The sequence below is a fragment of the Balaenoptera borealis genome (assembly GCF_965194805.1).
Source record: "Balaenoptera borealis genome assembly, chromosome: 3".
Classification (NCBI taxonomy): domain Eukaryota; kingdom Metazoa; phylum Chordata; class Mammalia; order Artiodactyla; family Balaenopteridae; genus Balaenoptera; species Balaenoptera borealis.
Window position 1 is genome coordinate 47392212 of NC_138866.1, and position 15990 is coordinate 47408201.

The 15990-nt window shown below is 37.3% G+C and overlaps 1 protein-coding gene and 1 pseudogene across 8 annotated transcripts in view; one reads left to right on the plus strand and one right to left on the minus strand.

Annotated features, from left to right (window-relative positions):
- Positions 1-15990, plus strand: part of TXNDC16 (thioredoxin domain containing 16) — a 137420-nt gene that overhangs the window by 60444 nt on the left and 60986 nt on the right. For all 7 annotated transcript variants that reach the window (XM_082384820.1, XM_082384819.1, XM_082384824.1 and 4 more), the window contains 4 exons: positions 153-213; positions 4543-4666; positions 8801-8944; positions 9824-9883. In XM_082384820.1, coding sequence (XP_082240946.1) covers positions 153-213; positions 4543-4666; positions 8801-8944; positions 9824-9883 — 389 coding nt within the window. The remainder of the gene's footprint in view (positions 1-152; positions 214-4542; positions 4667-8800; positions 8945-9823; positions 9884-15990) is intronic.
- Positions 452-4602, minus strand: LOC309625393 (adiponectin receptor protein 1 pseudogene; annotated as a pseudogene). The gene has a single exon. The product of its transcript is annotated as an adiponectin receptor protein 1 pseudogene (transcript).

The following is a 15990-nucleotide window of genomic DNA, read 5'->3' on the forward strand; positions in this document are numbered from 1 at the left end:
TGTGTAAAATTTCTCAGGCTCACTAAATTGTAATCTTTCTTCATAAACATTTTTTAGTATAAGAACTTACAGCTCTATTTTAGATTGACATCCTGGATGACTATTTTTCTTGAGATTAACGACGTAAAACATTTATTTCCATTTTGAAAAAGGGACTCTTTGGAAGTGGACATTCCTCAGAATGCTAATGTGGTCTTCAAAAGAGCAGAAGAGGTTAGTCATTTTATATATCGGTCTACAGTGTCTGCTTATTTAATACACGTGGTCCTAAAGTAACATACACTTATTATAGGAAAATTCTGTGAATTGCCACTATTCAAAGATAATTGCTGTTAACATTTTGGTTTGTTTTTTTCATCTGTTACTCTGTCTCTCCGTGTGTGTGTGTGTGTGTTTATTTAAATATATATATATTCTTTATTTTATTAATTTTTTTTGAATGCCAAGTATCTTCTGTACTCTTTTATTATCATCATAGTCTTTGCATCAAGATACATAGCAATGATAGCAGGTTTCTTTTTAAAGCTTAGTATTAAATATTAAATATCTTTCCCCACTTTAATTTTACATTACTCTGCCAAGAAAAAAATTAAAACTCAAGTTATCTGAAGCCTGGACACACTTCCATGATTAGCCGGGCTGTGTAAAAGTTGGTGGCTTTGTTCTTCCTGCTGTGTGAGCAGGTCCAGGCCCTAGAAAGGTGGACGAGGTTATCATTGTTTTTCAAAAGTGTGCTACAAAAACGGATGGCCTGTTATAAGCCAGGTTACAGAGTCAAGACGGGGGTGAGGGAGGGACAGTTTCTTCTAGAAACAGAATTTCTGAAGAGTCCCAGTCCATCATTTTTCCCCAGAATGGTTGGAGGGGGGGTAAAATCTCAACATGAGTTTCAAAGCCCCATCTCTGTGAGGGGACAGTAGTTGCCTTACTGAGGAGGGCGCGGCTGAGCGGTGGGGCGGCCACGTCTGCCCATCCCCACTGTTCTCAGTGAGGGAATGGAGTTTATTGCCCAGTGAGTGTGAAGTGGGCTGAAGCTCGGTTGGTACTGAATTCTCTAAGAGGTTTCTTCTAGAAACAGACAACTCAGACTCTTCCTCTCACTTCAGCAAAGAAGTTATTTTAAAAGCACTTGGGAAGTTCCTCCTGTGCCCTTGCAGGGCGGCTCAGAGGAGGGAGTCGTCAGTACAGCCCCCTTCCAGGGCGTATCGGAACTCCTGAAAGTTGGAGACCCTGTAGAAGTGGACGAAGGCGGCTGCCACCACCAGGACGTGGAAGATCTGATGAGACTAGAACCATATGTCGGATTTTCCAGGGAAGAAGCGCTCGGGAATCCGTGCGGCATAAAGGCCAGCTCTGGTGATGTACATCGCAGCCATGAGGAAGAACCAGCCCATCTGGCCCACCGTGGTGGCCTTGACGAAGCCCTCCGCGATTGTAAAGTGCGTGGTGGGCACGACGCCACTCAAGTCAAGCCCCAGGAACACCCTTGCTCTTGTCTGCCGGTGCTTAGGAGTGGCAAACCGGTCCCACTGCACCACAATGATGGCAGAGATGCCCACGATGGAGAGGTAGATGAGCCGTGGCTGTGGGGAGCAGTAGAAGGAGTAATAGAGCCAGGGGACAAAGCTCCCCATAATCAGCAGGGCAATCCCTGAATAATCCAGTTTGGAAAAGGTCCGAGAGACCTTCTCTGAGTGACAATAGACAGTGTTAAAGAGCCAGGAGAAGCTGAGGCAGAGCACCGCGCCCAGGAAGAACATCCCGAACACCACCTTCTCCTGAAGGGGGGCCGTGAAGTACATGTTTCTTCTGAGCATGGTCAGGATTCCCAGAAAGAGAAACAGCAAAAAACCAAGCAGTTGGGTCCAGATGTTGCCACTCTCTGTGTGGATGAGGAAGATGCTCTTGAAGCAGGCCCGGAAGGAGGGCATGGGTGGCCTGTGGCCGTGCAGCAGGTAGTCTTTGTCCTTCAGCCACTCGGGAAGCACGTCATATGGGATGACCCTCCAGCGCCCCTCCCAGACCTTATACACAAACTCCTCCATCTTCTCCATGGCATGGTGGGCTTGCAGGGGAAGTGTCAGCACCCGCCCCTCCTCCTCCTCTTCCTCTTCCTGAGGCCCTGGGCATGCCTGCTCTTCTTCAGCTTTGGTTGGGCTGGCGACGCCCTGCTTGCCTAGCTCCTCTAGCAGGGGGCCCAGCTTAGACAGCTCCACTGTGTCAGCCTCGCTGTTCCCGGCAGGAACCCCACTGCCCTGGGCCACCACAGGTCCTTTGTGAGAAGACATCTGGCAGGTACCTCAATGCCCTGTGGCTTCAGCTTGGGGGAACGGTGGGGTATCTCGGGCCCAGGGAGCAGAGAGTTCCCTGTGATGGAAGACAGGCGGGCGGCGGGCTCTGCTCGGGGTCGCGGACCCCGCGCTACATCCCACGGCACTAGAGGCGGCCTGTGGCCGAGCGGCGCGAATCTTCTGCCTATATATATATTGTAAAGAAATTTAGGATCATGCTATATATCCTGCTTTTCATGTACAGTTATATTTCATTATTTGCTATTGTGCTGTGATGCCTGCCTTTGTACACTGTTTTGGACATCACTGATTCTTTCCTTTTGCTAAATTTCTGGAAGTAAGTTTTATTAAAGGAAATGGGAATTTTTAAGACTTTTAAAATACATTGTCAAATTTCCCTCCAGAAGGGTTATACTTTTACCAGCAGGGTTTGGAATTTCTTGTTTCTCAAACATCTTTGCCAGTACTGACCAGTAATCTTAAAAAAAAATCATTTCTATACACAAAAAAAGTTTCAGTAGTAATTTGCATGTCTTTGATAACTTTGACTAGTTAGGTCATTTGTATTTCCTCTGTAAATTTCTGTTAGTGTCCCTTTTTCCTTAAATTTTTCTTAATTAAGAACTCTTTAATTCTGAACATCTTGTAAATATTATATACATATGCTAAAAAATTATTGATATGTTTATGAACTGCCAGACAGTTTAAACTTAAATTCTCTTGCATAAGTCTATGATAGGAATACTGGGTTAAAGAGTCAGAAGACTTGGATTCTGTTGCTGCTAGTTCTGGGTCCAGATAACTGAATTAACTTCTTCAAGCTCAGATTTCTCATTTGTGAAATAGTCATAAAACCTCCCTTCTAACTTACAAGAAATTTTATAAGACCAAATAGAAAGATACTTTGAGAACTGTAGTATTGTTCAGATGTGTACACTGTGGGGCTAGTATGCTTTGCTTTTTGACCAGATAATGGAAAGAATACTTTCTGAAGCTATTTTTTTTACTATTAGGTAAAGACCCCTAAGTAGGAAATTACTTTATTTGTTATCGGGAAATAGGTTTTATAGAAGAATTAAAGTTCATGTTGTTGTCCCAGTGCATATAAGTTATATATACACTACACCGTAGTCTAGTAAGTGTGCCATAGCATTATGTCTAAAAAAAACCAATGTATATGCCTTAATTAAAAAATTCCTTATTGCTAAAAAATGCTAACCATCATCTGAGCCTTCAGTGAGTTGTAATCTTTTTGCTTGTGGAGGGTCCTGCCTTGATGTTGATGTGGCTGCTGACCGACCAGGGCAGTGGCTGCGTCAGTTTCTTAAGATCAGACGACAGTGAAGTTTGCCCCGTTGATCGACTCTTCCTTTCATGAATGATTTCTCTGTAGTATGCTACAGAGCAATGCTGCTTGGTAGAATTTTACCCAGAGTAGAACGTCTTTCACAATTGGAATCAATCCTCTCAGACCCTGCTGCTGCTTTATCAACTTAGTTTTTGTAATATTCTCAATCCTTTGTTGTCGTTTCAACAGTTTTCACAGCATCTTCACCAGGAGTGGATTCCATCTCAAGAAACCACTTTCTTTGCTCATCCATAAGAAGCAACTCCTCATCCCTTCAAGTTTTATCATGAGGTTGCAGCAGGGATAATTTACTAAAATAATCCAGTGGCCTAAAATTTCATGTTTTAAAAATGTTTTGGTTGAGGCTTAGTGAAAGAAACTTTAATGGAATAATTTCAATGGAGTAGAATTTGGTATTCTTAAAATACCTAGGGGCAGATAGTATTTTTATGTTTATGGCTAAACAGGCAATTAAACTTTTTAGTGGAATTTTTTTAGATGAAGTATTATTTTGAATATTTCTGTAGAATACAAAATAATTTTGTCTCTGTTTGCAATAAAATTGTATATATTTTTATACCTCAGTTGTATTGAGGTAGGACTTACTATTATATGTAAAATGCTTCAGATGTCAGTATAATGTAATTGTGACAAGAAGCAAGCGAGACTTTCGGTTCTTTTTTGCCCTCTTTTTCAGTAGCGCACACTATCTTTCTATAATGTATACTTTGGATGCTCTTAATAGTGATCGTGGAGTTAATTTACCTTTTTAAAAAAAAATATTAAAATTGAAGTTCACAGGTTTAGTTTCATTTCATTTTAGTGTCAAACAAGTAAAACATTTTTATATTAAAATGCTTTGTTATATTTTAGTCATATCTTTTAAAATTAATGTATTTCTAGGGAGTGCCAGTGGAATTTTTGGTGTTAAATAATATTGATTTAATCGTATCCCGTGTGGAAAGTAATATGCACATTGAGGAAACGCACGAAGATGAAGACAATGACGTTGAAGGTCCAGATATGGGTAATATGTTTTTTTGATGATCATGCTCCCCTCCCATTTATGCCCAGCATCCTTAAGGTCAGTGAAATTTCAGTGAATTAACTGTCACATTCAAGAATGTGAAGAGACCTGAAGAAATTAATTTTGAATCGCATTTTAGCAAGTTGATGAGGTGTAAAGATATAAGGATGCTCTGTTTTGTTTAGTGCGATACCTTTCATTGTTACATGTCAGGCTTCTAGCTTTCCACAAGTGTGCCTTTATCCACCACATCAGTTCTTTCAGCCCTACTGGTCTACTCCATGTTTAAAAAGGACCCAGGAGCCACAGTATGATATTTTATTTTTATTATTCCTATTAGGATATGAAATTCTGATAAATATAGTTGTATTTGTAGTTATAAATGAATCCGATTGTTAACAGTATAGGGAGTAAATTTTGATAACATTTTAATAATTCTTTTTAACATGTTATTTCTCTTTTTCTTTTTATTGCTCTTATTGCTTACATTTTTGAAGTATTCTATAGTTTTCAAGGCTATTTCCCACACATTATTTACTTTGATAGCTGTCCTCTGAGTTAGCTGAGGTCACCTTCGTTTTGTAGAGGAAAAAATCTGTGTTTTAGCTCAGTTAAGTGATCTGCCCAATGTCACACAAATGGCATGTGGAGCATTCTGACTTGAAATCTTACTTATGATCATTATCATTCCTAGTACTTCTTTTATAACATCAGTCCTATTCTGAAATTGCTTATTTACTTTTCTCTCTTCTCTGTTGGTCTATAAAATTTCTAAGGCAGGGATTATGTCTTGTGCATTCTTGTATCCCATTTAGCAAATACTTGAATTTTTATATAGTACTATTATCATGAGTCCCATTTAGTAAATACTTTTTAAAAAATTAATTACTTAATTAATTAATAATTAATTTTTGGCTGCGTTGGGTCTTTGTTGCTGTGCGCGGGCGTTCTCTAGTTGCGGCGAGCGGAAGCTACTCTTCGTTGCAGTGCGCGGGTTTCTCATTGTGGTGGCTTCTCTTGTTGTGGACCATGGGTTCTAGGTGTGCAGGCTCAGTAGTTGTGGCTCACAGGCTCTAGAGCACAGGCTCAGTAGTTGTGGCACATGGGCTTAGTTGCTCCACGGCATGTGGGATCTTCCTGGACCAGGGATTGAACCCGTGTCCCCTGCATTGGCAGGTGGATTCTTAACCACTGCACCACCAGGGAAGTCCCTTAAATACTTTTTATATAGTCCTATTATCATGAGTCCCAAGATGGAAGTAATTTACATATTGTTTTCATGAGGTCCATTTATTATGAGGATCAACATCTATATTATAAATTTAATAAGGGCTCTGAGCTTTAACTGTTACCGGTGACCAGCTTCTTGGTTTGAGCACTGCTCTATAGTTTTTTTCTGATATACAGAGGTTAGAATTGCTCGTGATTTAAGCCAGAGTTCTTCTTCATAGCATCGTCATTGTATAGGCAGATCTGTGTTCTGCTCTCTTGCTCCCTGGTTTATTCCTATCATGGCTCATATATTCTTCAGAGTGAGAGGAATCATCCACCAATTTAATAAGATTCCTGTGCTCAGTGGTAGTTGCCTGTTTCAAAATTTCATTGTTGCCATGTCCCCTGTTTTACTTCCTGATTCTCTGGCTTTAGTTTGCCCTCTGGTGCTGCCTTCTCTTTTTTTCTAACTCTCCCCTATCTTCTCTCCTCAGCCCAGTTCTCATGTTTCTTTTACAGCTTTCTTGTGGAATTTTTTGTTTTGTTTTGTTTTTTGGGGTTTTTTTTTTTTTGGTCTTAACTTCCTATGTTTGTAATCCATATTGACCCATAATATAGTTTGATGTCGTGCCCGTATACAGTTTCCCTCTCATTTTCATTTCATTCCCATTTATATGAGAAATGGATGAGGGTTTGGAAAGAGTTTGTTACCATGTAAGAGCGGAATATAAAGAAAAATGTCCTTCAAAGGAAATGGGCACAAGATGAATCAGAATTAAATGGACTGAGGTCTCCAAAAGGAGAGTATGAAAAAAAATAACAAACGTGTGGCTAAAAAGAGAGTGTGTGTGTGTATATATATTACACACTATATATATGTATATGAATTGGTGAAAGTTTGAGCTGAGGAATAAATAAATTTATAAATTATAAATTTATAAATTTATAAATGAGGGTGGCTTATTAAGAGAATGGGGAAGCAAGAAGGAGGTGTTAGGACAAGATAAGAGAAGAAAGGGTGGATTGGGAAATAAGAATGGACTGGCAGGAAAATGAAAATACATGAATAATAAGAAAAAAATACAGTAAATGAGAAAATTGGCCTTTATTAATTTTGGTATTGAGAGCATAACTTTTAGTGTCATAGAATGTGGTATTTAAAAGTACCTTAAAATTAATAGTCAAACTCTTATGTTTCACAGGTTTGAATATTGAGACACAGAGTTATATAATTGACTAGAGTTACACAGCTAAAAATTGCCAATATGGTACCGAAATCCAGACCTAGTATTTTATTTTATAGTATTAGCAATCATATGGAAAATAATAATTTAGTTTTCTGAATGCATTGCCTTTCTCACTTCCTCCCTTCCTTTCTTTTTAATATGTTGTTACAGAGAATTATAAACTTAACCATAAAGTAGACGGCATAATAGAACAAATCTCCAGGTACCCATTACCTGGCCTCGCCCAGCCACCATCAGTTTATGGCTAATCCTATTCCAATCACTGCCCTCCCTTTATTATTTTGCAGCAAATTCCAAACATATAAATTCATCCATAAATATTTCCCTGTGTATTTCAGAAATGTAAGGATTCTCCTTTTAAAATTAACATAATTAATGCTATTACTACATCTACAAAGTTAACAATAATTCTTAATATCAGAGAGTCAGTGTTCAGATTTCAACTTCATCATGATTTTTCATGCCACTGTTGCTTTGTACATGCTGTTCCTTTTACTCCATATGCCTCTACTGCCTGCCTAAGTTTTATTTTTCTTTTAATGTTCAGCTCGTGTCAGTCAACTCTTCTAGGAAGCTTGTCTCTCTTATCAAGTTAGATGTCCCTCCAGTGTTACCATACAATAAATTCCAATAGGATATTTGTGAATTCATAATGTGTTTTTTATTTTTTATTTTTTTACCACATACTTGGATGGATGGATGGATGGATGAATGGGTGGGTGGATGGGTCTATCTGTCTATCTTAATGAAAAGATTTTTGTTTGTTTTTGATTTAATTGACATGTAACATGTTAGTTTTAGTTGTACACCATAATGATTCAATATTTCTATATATTGTGGTTAATGAAAGTTTTTTACATATTCAGAATCCGCCCTTAACTCAGTACACTTAGAATAAAATCCAAAATTCTTGGCTTATATGGCCTCTTACAATCCAGCTGCTGTCTAGCCTAGAGTTTTCTCATGTTATTTCTTCTGGCCATCTTGTTTTAGTCAAATTTGCCTTCCCTCAGTACCTAGAATATGCTTAGCTCTTATTTCTCAGAGTTTTGCATGTGTTTTCCCTTTGCCTAAAACATCCTTTTATTGATTCTCTATCTGGTGGACTTTGGATCTCCCAATCTAAATCTCCCTGTTAAAATCTCTCACTGTGTATTTTACCTTTCCTCTTAAACTGATCACATTTATAGTTATATATACTTATTTAGTGATCAGTTTATTGACTGCCTTTTCCATAGACAGAGGCTCTATGTGGTCAGGGACTATGTCTGCTTTGTTTACCACTTTCCTTAGTGTCTGTCACAGTGCTTGGCATGTAGTAGAAGCTAAAGAAACACTGTCAAACATGTATGGTAGGACTTTTTTGGCTTATAAATTAATATGTTGATTAGAAATAAAAGAGCAATATTTGTATTATTTCTCGACAAGTTTAACGCCTTTTGGAATTGACTAAAACTTGACAGTTTCTGGGTCAGGAAGCATCTGAGAGTCATTTAAGATAGGAAGCCAGACAACTGGAAAGTTTTCTAAATATCATGCATTTTAAATATTAAGATTGTATGAATTCAAAAGTTTTTATAAAATACCAAATTTTCACATGCTTGCCTGGGAGAAGAGCTTAAATTTTTAAAATTATACATTTATATTTATATTAATTCCTCTTCAAACATTTTAGATATTCAAGATGATGAAGTGGCAGAAACTGTTTACAGAGACAGGAAGAGACAGTTACCTTTGGAACTCACAGTGGAACTAACAGAAGAGACATTCAATGAGACAGTAACAGCTTCTGACAGCATAGTGCTTTTCTATGCTGGTTGTGAGTATGAGCCTTTAGAGGTGACTACTATATTGCATATTAGGGCATTTAAAGTAGGCAGATTTTATTTTTGCATTCTGTTATTGCACATTGTAAAGTGACATAATTTTCATATGTTCCATACTTTGAAATATTTACTTCTAGCTGATTCTGGGGTTGTAAAACTGATTATATATATCTGACTTACAAATTGAAGGTTAATAATTAAACTAGATGTTAAGCTTACTAATTTAGAAAAATTATTGTTATTCAAGCTAATGACTGATTAACAGTTATTATAGATTTATAGGCACTATATTGCTTTTATCCTCAAACAATAGCTGTTCAAGTATACTCCTTGCAGTATGAACGTAGAAACCCTCTTAAATGTTTGGACAATACTGACTACTGCATACTAGGATATTTCTTACTAATAAATAACAATTTGGGGAAACCCCATAAATCTATATGTTTGTTATATATAAGTATGGATGCTTTAGAGCAGGGGTCCCCAACCCCCGGGCCACAGACCGATTCTGGTCTGTGGCCTGTTAGGAACCAGGCCGCACAGCAGGAGGTGAGCAGCAGGCAAGCGAGCGAAGCTTCATCTGTATTTATAGCCACTCCCCATTGCTCGCATTACTGCCTGAGCTCTGCCTCCTGTCAGCATTATGGTGAGTCATATAATTATTTCATTATATATTACAATGTAATAATAAGGGAAATAAAGTGCACAACAAATGTAATGTGCTTGAATCATCCCGAAACCATCCCCTCACCCTCCAGTCTGTGGAAAAATTGTCTTCCACGAAACCAGTCCCTGGTGCCAAAAAGGTTGGGGACCACTGCTTTAGAGATATGTACATTGTAATATCTGTTTAATTTTTTATTTTAATGTAGGGCAAGCAGTATCCATGGCATTTCTGCAGTCCTACATCGATGTGGCAATTAAGTTGAAAGGTATACTGTGGTATGCATGCTTATTTTCCTGATTTTGAGCCATAGCTATTTGTATAACTGTGTCTTGCTAAAGATGTAGAAACCCATGTAAAATTTCAGGTTATTATGTTTGTGTCTTCAAGGTTAATAAGTTAATGAACCATGAGTTTCAGAATTCTCAGAAGCATTCACTTTGATTGTCTTCATAAAACTGTCTTGTAGCTACATAGTTAATCCAATAACCTTTTTGGCTGAATTCAGTCATTCAGCAAACATTTATTGAGTGCCTACTCTGTGCCAGTTACTGTTAAATATTATTAAATATATACTAAATACTATTAAATAAAATTTTGGTAGATAAGACCACATCCTAATGAAGGAACTAAGATACCAGTGTTCTTGAAGCTATACAATTAGGATATTTTTTAATAGCCAGGATCTTTTTATTTTAACTATCCTATGAAACCTGATTCAGTGGTAGACAAATAAGAATCCAAGGAATGGACTCAAAATGTCTATGCCACCATCCCAGCAAAGAAAAAAGGAGGAGTAGGGAGGCCTCTTAGCATTAGTAAGAGAGAGATAGTGTTGGCTTAGGTAAGTATAATGTTTTGTAATCATTTGAATAAGACACAATATATCATGCTTTGTGTCTTTAATATGATTTCCTCCTACTCCGTTTTTCTTGTTAATAAAAGCTATTATGGCTAAATAGGCTTTTTCTTGGGGCTACTCCAAGAATGCATCCACCATTTAGTTTTGAGGCACTAGCTTACAGGCTCTTTCATTATTTGGTAAGTTCCTTATGGGTGGAGAGTGTGTCTTATACTCGGCTCACTGGACTTGGTGCATTGCATTACGTTACAGAATATCTGGTGTTTAATAATTGTTGAGTAAATGATTAAGCAAATGTAGTAGAGTTTCATAAATTTTGTTTTATTTAGTGGAAAACGTGTACTGGTATACAACTTATATATTTATATTGGGGACTTCTGTGAACTCAAGAAATTGATTCCAGAAAGTCAGTCCTAAATGCAACATGTTCTATAGTAATAAAAACAACAGAGGTATAAAAAATCATTTTTGAACTATTTCTCTTCCATTCATTTCCCAACCACATTTGATCCAACTTTTGATTATTTCATTCCCCAAGTGAAGAGATGATTAAGTCTATAGATACTGTGATCCCTCACTTTTTTTTTTAAAAGCAATCTTGTCATTCTCTTTTAGATTCTCCTTTATGGTTGCAATTTATAGACAGATTTAAGTTTCTTCTCTTAGGTTTTCCAGCCTTATTGGTAAATAATTAGAAGAAAGAAAAAGGAGGAAAATATAAACCACAATGAAATAGTAATTGTATAATGTCCCTGAATAATAGAATTATTCCCCCCTCCCCAGCCCATTTGGTTAGATACCAAATGAAAATGGAAAAAGATTCTCTTACTTTCTTCTCTGTTAATGACCAAATAAAGATGTGACCCCTCAATGCAAGGACTCTTAGTTGTATGTGTTTGTAGAATAAAAAGCAGATAACCAACCCAAGGGCTTGATTTCCTTTTTTGATTAGTATGTTCTTTATGAATAACAATCCTGTTAGTAATTAGATATCAGATAAATGGATTATTTTGGAAGTTCATGAGGCTTAATATAGAAATGCATACTATATGTAACAAGAGTGTTTTGTGTGTATGGTGAAGCCTATACTGTAATTTTGTAAATTGGGAAAATATTGTAATACTTTGGTCCTTTAGTCCTGTAATCTCTCATGTTGACTTGGGAAAAAGCCACTTTTTATCTCTTAGTACAAGAGGATGGAGAATATTTTATACTCAGTCACAAGGTGGCAGCAAATGTCAAGTTTTTATAATTACATAGTATCTGTAGCTAAGAGAGTCTGTTTTGTTTTCTTTTTCTTTTAAATTAAGACCCCTATTTGGAATTGCTGCATTGATAAAGTATGTGGAATGTAATACTACAGTCATCTTAGAATGTTTCCATTTGAAACATGATTAAGTATTGAAACCATTTTACAAGAAAGAAAATAAAAATGTGATAACTTTAATATAAGTAGCCTTATAACTTTTAATGATATGTATCAATATTCTTTTTCCAGTTTTAAAGATAACATCAAAGTTTTCAACTTGGACAAAGGAGTAATAACATTTTTAGCAGTAGACCCATTGAGGATGCTTATTGAAGGGAAAGAACTACATTTGTAGTAACACCATGTTCCATCCTTGGGTGGCAGTACATAATATGATATTGTCTGAACAAGCACCAGTACAAGCACCACTAGATATTTATTGACTAAATGATTAAAATAAAGGATAAGAGAACTTTATAGAGTAGATCCAACTTCACAAGAAATAAGGATTTATTTTTGTTTATATGCTCATATAATATTCAGGTATTAATATACTTTAGTGTAAACATTGAAAATTTGTTCACGAAGAAATATCAGGGCACATTTCACTAATTTTTATCGGGCACATAATATGTAACGGACATTGTACTAGGCAGCAGGTTTATAGTGGTGAATAAGACAGACTAGACCCTGCCTATATTATCAAACAGATTGCTAACACTAAATCTAAGGTGGTAAGTTATTGCACCTATGAGATATAATCTAGGATCATTTAAAATGTAAGAAAGAATTTTCAGTATTAAAACTTTTGGCAAAAACATATTAAAATACTGCATTTCACAATTTTAATCATACGGGTAAATAACATCTTAAAGTAGGATATAACCTATATTGATACACAAAGATCCCTTCTTTGATCTAATATTATATTAAAGTTTCCTTTTATTAGAATTTATTCCTTCCTTTCATTAGCTGAGTTGTGTGGTGCTTTGTCATTTGTTTTTTGATATCTCTTCACCTAATTAGTTACACATTTTGGAGGGCCTTGCATATACAGTTGACTTAAACAACACAAGGATTAGGGGCGTTGACCCTCTGTGCAGTAGAAAATCCGAGAATAACAGATTTGGCCCTCTGTATACATGGTTGCTCCATATCTGAGGTTCCACATCCATGGATTCATCCAACCTTGGAACGTGTAGTACTGTAGTATTTACTATTGAAAAAAATCCACATATAAGTGGACCTGCACAGTTGAAACCTGTGTTATTCGAGGGTCAACTGTATTAGTATAGAACAAGTAGAAATTTCTCTTTGGGATTCCACTATGATGTGTTTTCTTGGGCTGAGAAGAAATTATGTTTTAAATAAATAAATAAATTATAATATTTAGACAGGATAGGTATGTGAAGCCCTAGATGAATTCCATGTGTTTAGTTTATTCACACACATATTTAAGGTGTTTCATGTTCAAGGACCACTCTAGGTGCTGGAAAATCAGTGACAAGGAAAACAGACACAGTCCCTACTCTCAGGGAGCTCTAATCATACAACAACACAGATGAGTACATAATTACATGATGAGATAGGGAAAAGAGCTTGGTCCTCTAAGAGTATAGGAATCTGATGCAGATCAGGGTGTCAGAGGAGGCTTCCTTGAAGTGGTCACACGTGCAGAGATCTGAAGGGGTGAAAAGACCTGACTGCAGAAACTGGTGGGTGTGGGCTGGTAGCAAAGTAGATTTGAGTTTTGAAAAGATATCTCTAGCTTCAGTGTAGAGACATATCGAATTCAGGGAGATAAATTAGGAGAAATGATAAATAGTGGCAGTGAAGAGAAAGGGACAGTTATAAGAGGTATTTAAAATTCAGGTGGTAAAATTGAAGGGCATGCTGATTGATGTGATTAGACCTGTGGAGTTTAGGAATGGGGAGGTGCAAGAGATGATACTTTGTTTTCCGAGTTATACAAAGATGGCAACATTCACCACTATTCAGAGGAAAGAAACCATATTTGTTTTAGACATCTTGAGTTTGAGGATGTTTCCGTTCAAAGGGAATTAGAGAAGGCAGTAAGAATACATTGGTCTGGAACTTTAAAGGATGAGCCTGGGCCAAAGCTATAAATTTAGGATTCATTAGATTGTCGATGATTATTGAGATTGTCTAGAAGAGAGGGTAGAACAAGAAGAGACAGCAGCTTAAACTGAGCCTTGGGGGAACTCCTGACTCCACTGGCAGAAGAGCCTGCAAAAGGGACCAAAAAGGAGCAGCTAGAGAGTCGGGGGTGGGGGTGGGAGCCAATAGAGGAAGGTGCTGCAGAAAATCAAGGGAAGAGAGTGTTTCAGCTGGAGTGTTTCATGCTGCTGAGAAGTTGTAATAAGAATGGGATATAGAGGCAGGGTCAAGATGGCCGGGTGGGAAGATGCAGAGTTAGCATCTCCCCACAACTAGGACGCCTGCCGGCTGCTGGTGGGGGACTCTGATCCCCAAGGAGACGGGAGGAACCCCAAAGTGAAGTGGCAACTTGCAGGATCCTGGTTCACAAGCCCGGGGTCTGGCCAAAGCTCCTGCAGTGGGAGCTCCGAGTCCAAACCACTGGACTAACAGAGAACCTCAGATTCCAGGGAATATTCATCAGAGTGAGGTCTCAAGGAGGTCCTCATCTCAGCACCAACACCCAGCTCTACCCAATAGGCTACAAACTCCAGTGTTGGAAGCCTCGGGCCAAACAACCAGTAAGACAGGAACACAATCCCCCTCATAAAAAAAAAACAAAAACAATGAGATGGCAAAAAAATATGTCACAGATGAAGAAGCAAGGTAAAAACCTACAAGACCAAATAAATGAAGAGGAAATAGGCAATCTGGCTGAAAAAGAATTTATAGTAATGATAATAAAGATGATCCAGAATCTCGGAAATAGAATGGAGGCATGGATTGAGAAAATACAGGAAATGTTTAACAAAGATCTAGAAGAAGTAAAGAACAAACAACAGAGATGAACAATACAATAACAGAAATGAAAAATACACTAGAAGGAATCAATAACAGAATAACAGATGCAGAAGAACGAATAAGTGAGCTGGAAGACAACATGGTGGAAATAACTGCTGAGGAGCAGAAAAAAGAAAAAAGAATGAAAAGAATTGAAGACAATCTCAGAGACCCCTGGGACAACACGAAACGCACCAACATTCGAACTACTGGGGTCCCAGAAGAAGAAGAGAAAAAGGAAGGGTCTGAGAAAATATTTGAAGAGATTATAGTTGAAAACTTCCCTAACATGGGAAAGGAAATAGTCAAGTCCAGGAAGCACAGAGAGTCCCATACAGGATAAACTCTAGGAAAAACACACCAAGACATATATTAAATCAACAAAAATTAAATTCAAAGAAAAAATAATAAAAGCATCAAGGGAAAAACAAAAAATAACATACAAAGGAATCCCCATAAGGTTATCAGCTGATTTTTCCGTGGAAATTCTGCAGGCCAGAAGGGAATGGCAGGATATGCTTAAAGTGATGAAAGAGAAAAACCTACAACCAAGATTACTCTACCCAGCAAGGATCTCATTCAGATTCGACGGAGAAGTCAAAAGCTTTTCAGATAAGCAAAAGTTAAGAGAGTTCAGCACCACCAAACCAGCTTTACAATAAATGCTAAAGAAACTTCTCTGAGTGGGAAATACAAGAGAAGAAAAAGACCCACAAAAACAAACCCAAAACAATTAAGAAAATGGTAATAGGAACATACATATCGATAATAAACTTGAATGTAAATGGATTAACTGCCCCAACCAAAAGACACAGACTGGCTGAATGGATACAAAAGCAAGACCCATATATATACTGTCTACAAGAGACCCACGTCAGACCTAGAGACACATACAGACTGAAAGTGACGGGATGGAAAAAGATATTCCATGCAAATGGAAATCAAAAGAAAGCTGGAGTAGCAATACTCATATCAGATAAAATAGACTTTAAAATGAAGACTGTTACAAGAGATAAGGAGGGACACTACATAATGATCAAAGGATCAATCCAAGAAGAAGATATAAAAATTATAAATATTTATGTACACAACATAGGAGCACCTCAATACATAAGGAAAATGCTAACAACCATGAAAGGAGAAATCGACAGTAACACAATAATAGTAGGGGACTATAACACCCCACTTACACCAATGGACAGATCATCCAGACAGAAAATAAATAATGAAACACAAGCTTTAAATGACACAATAGACCAGATAGATC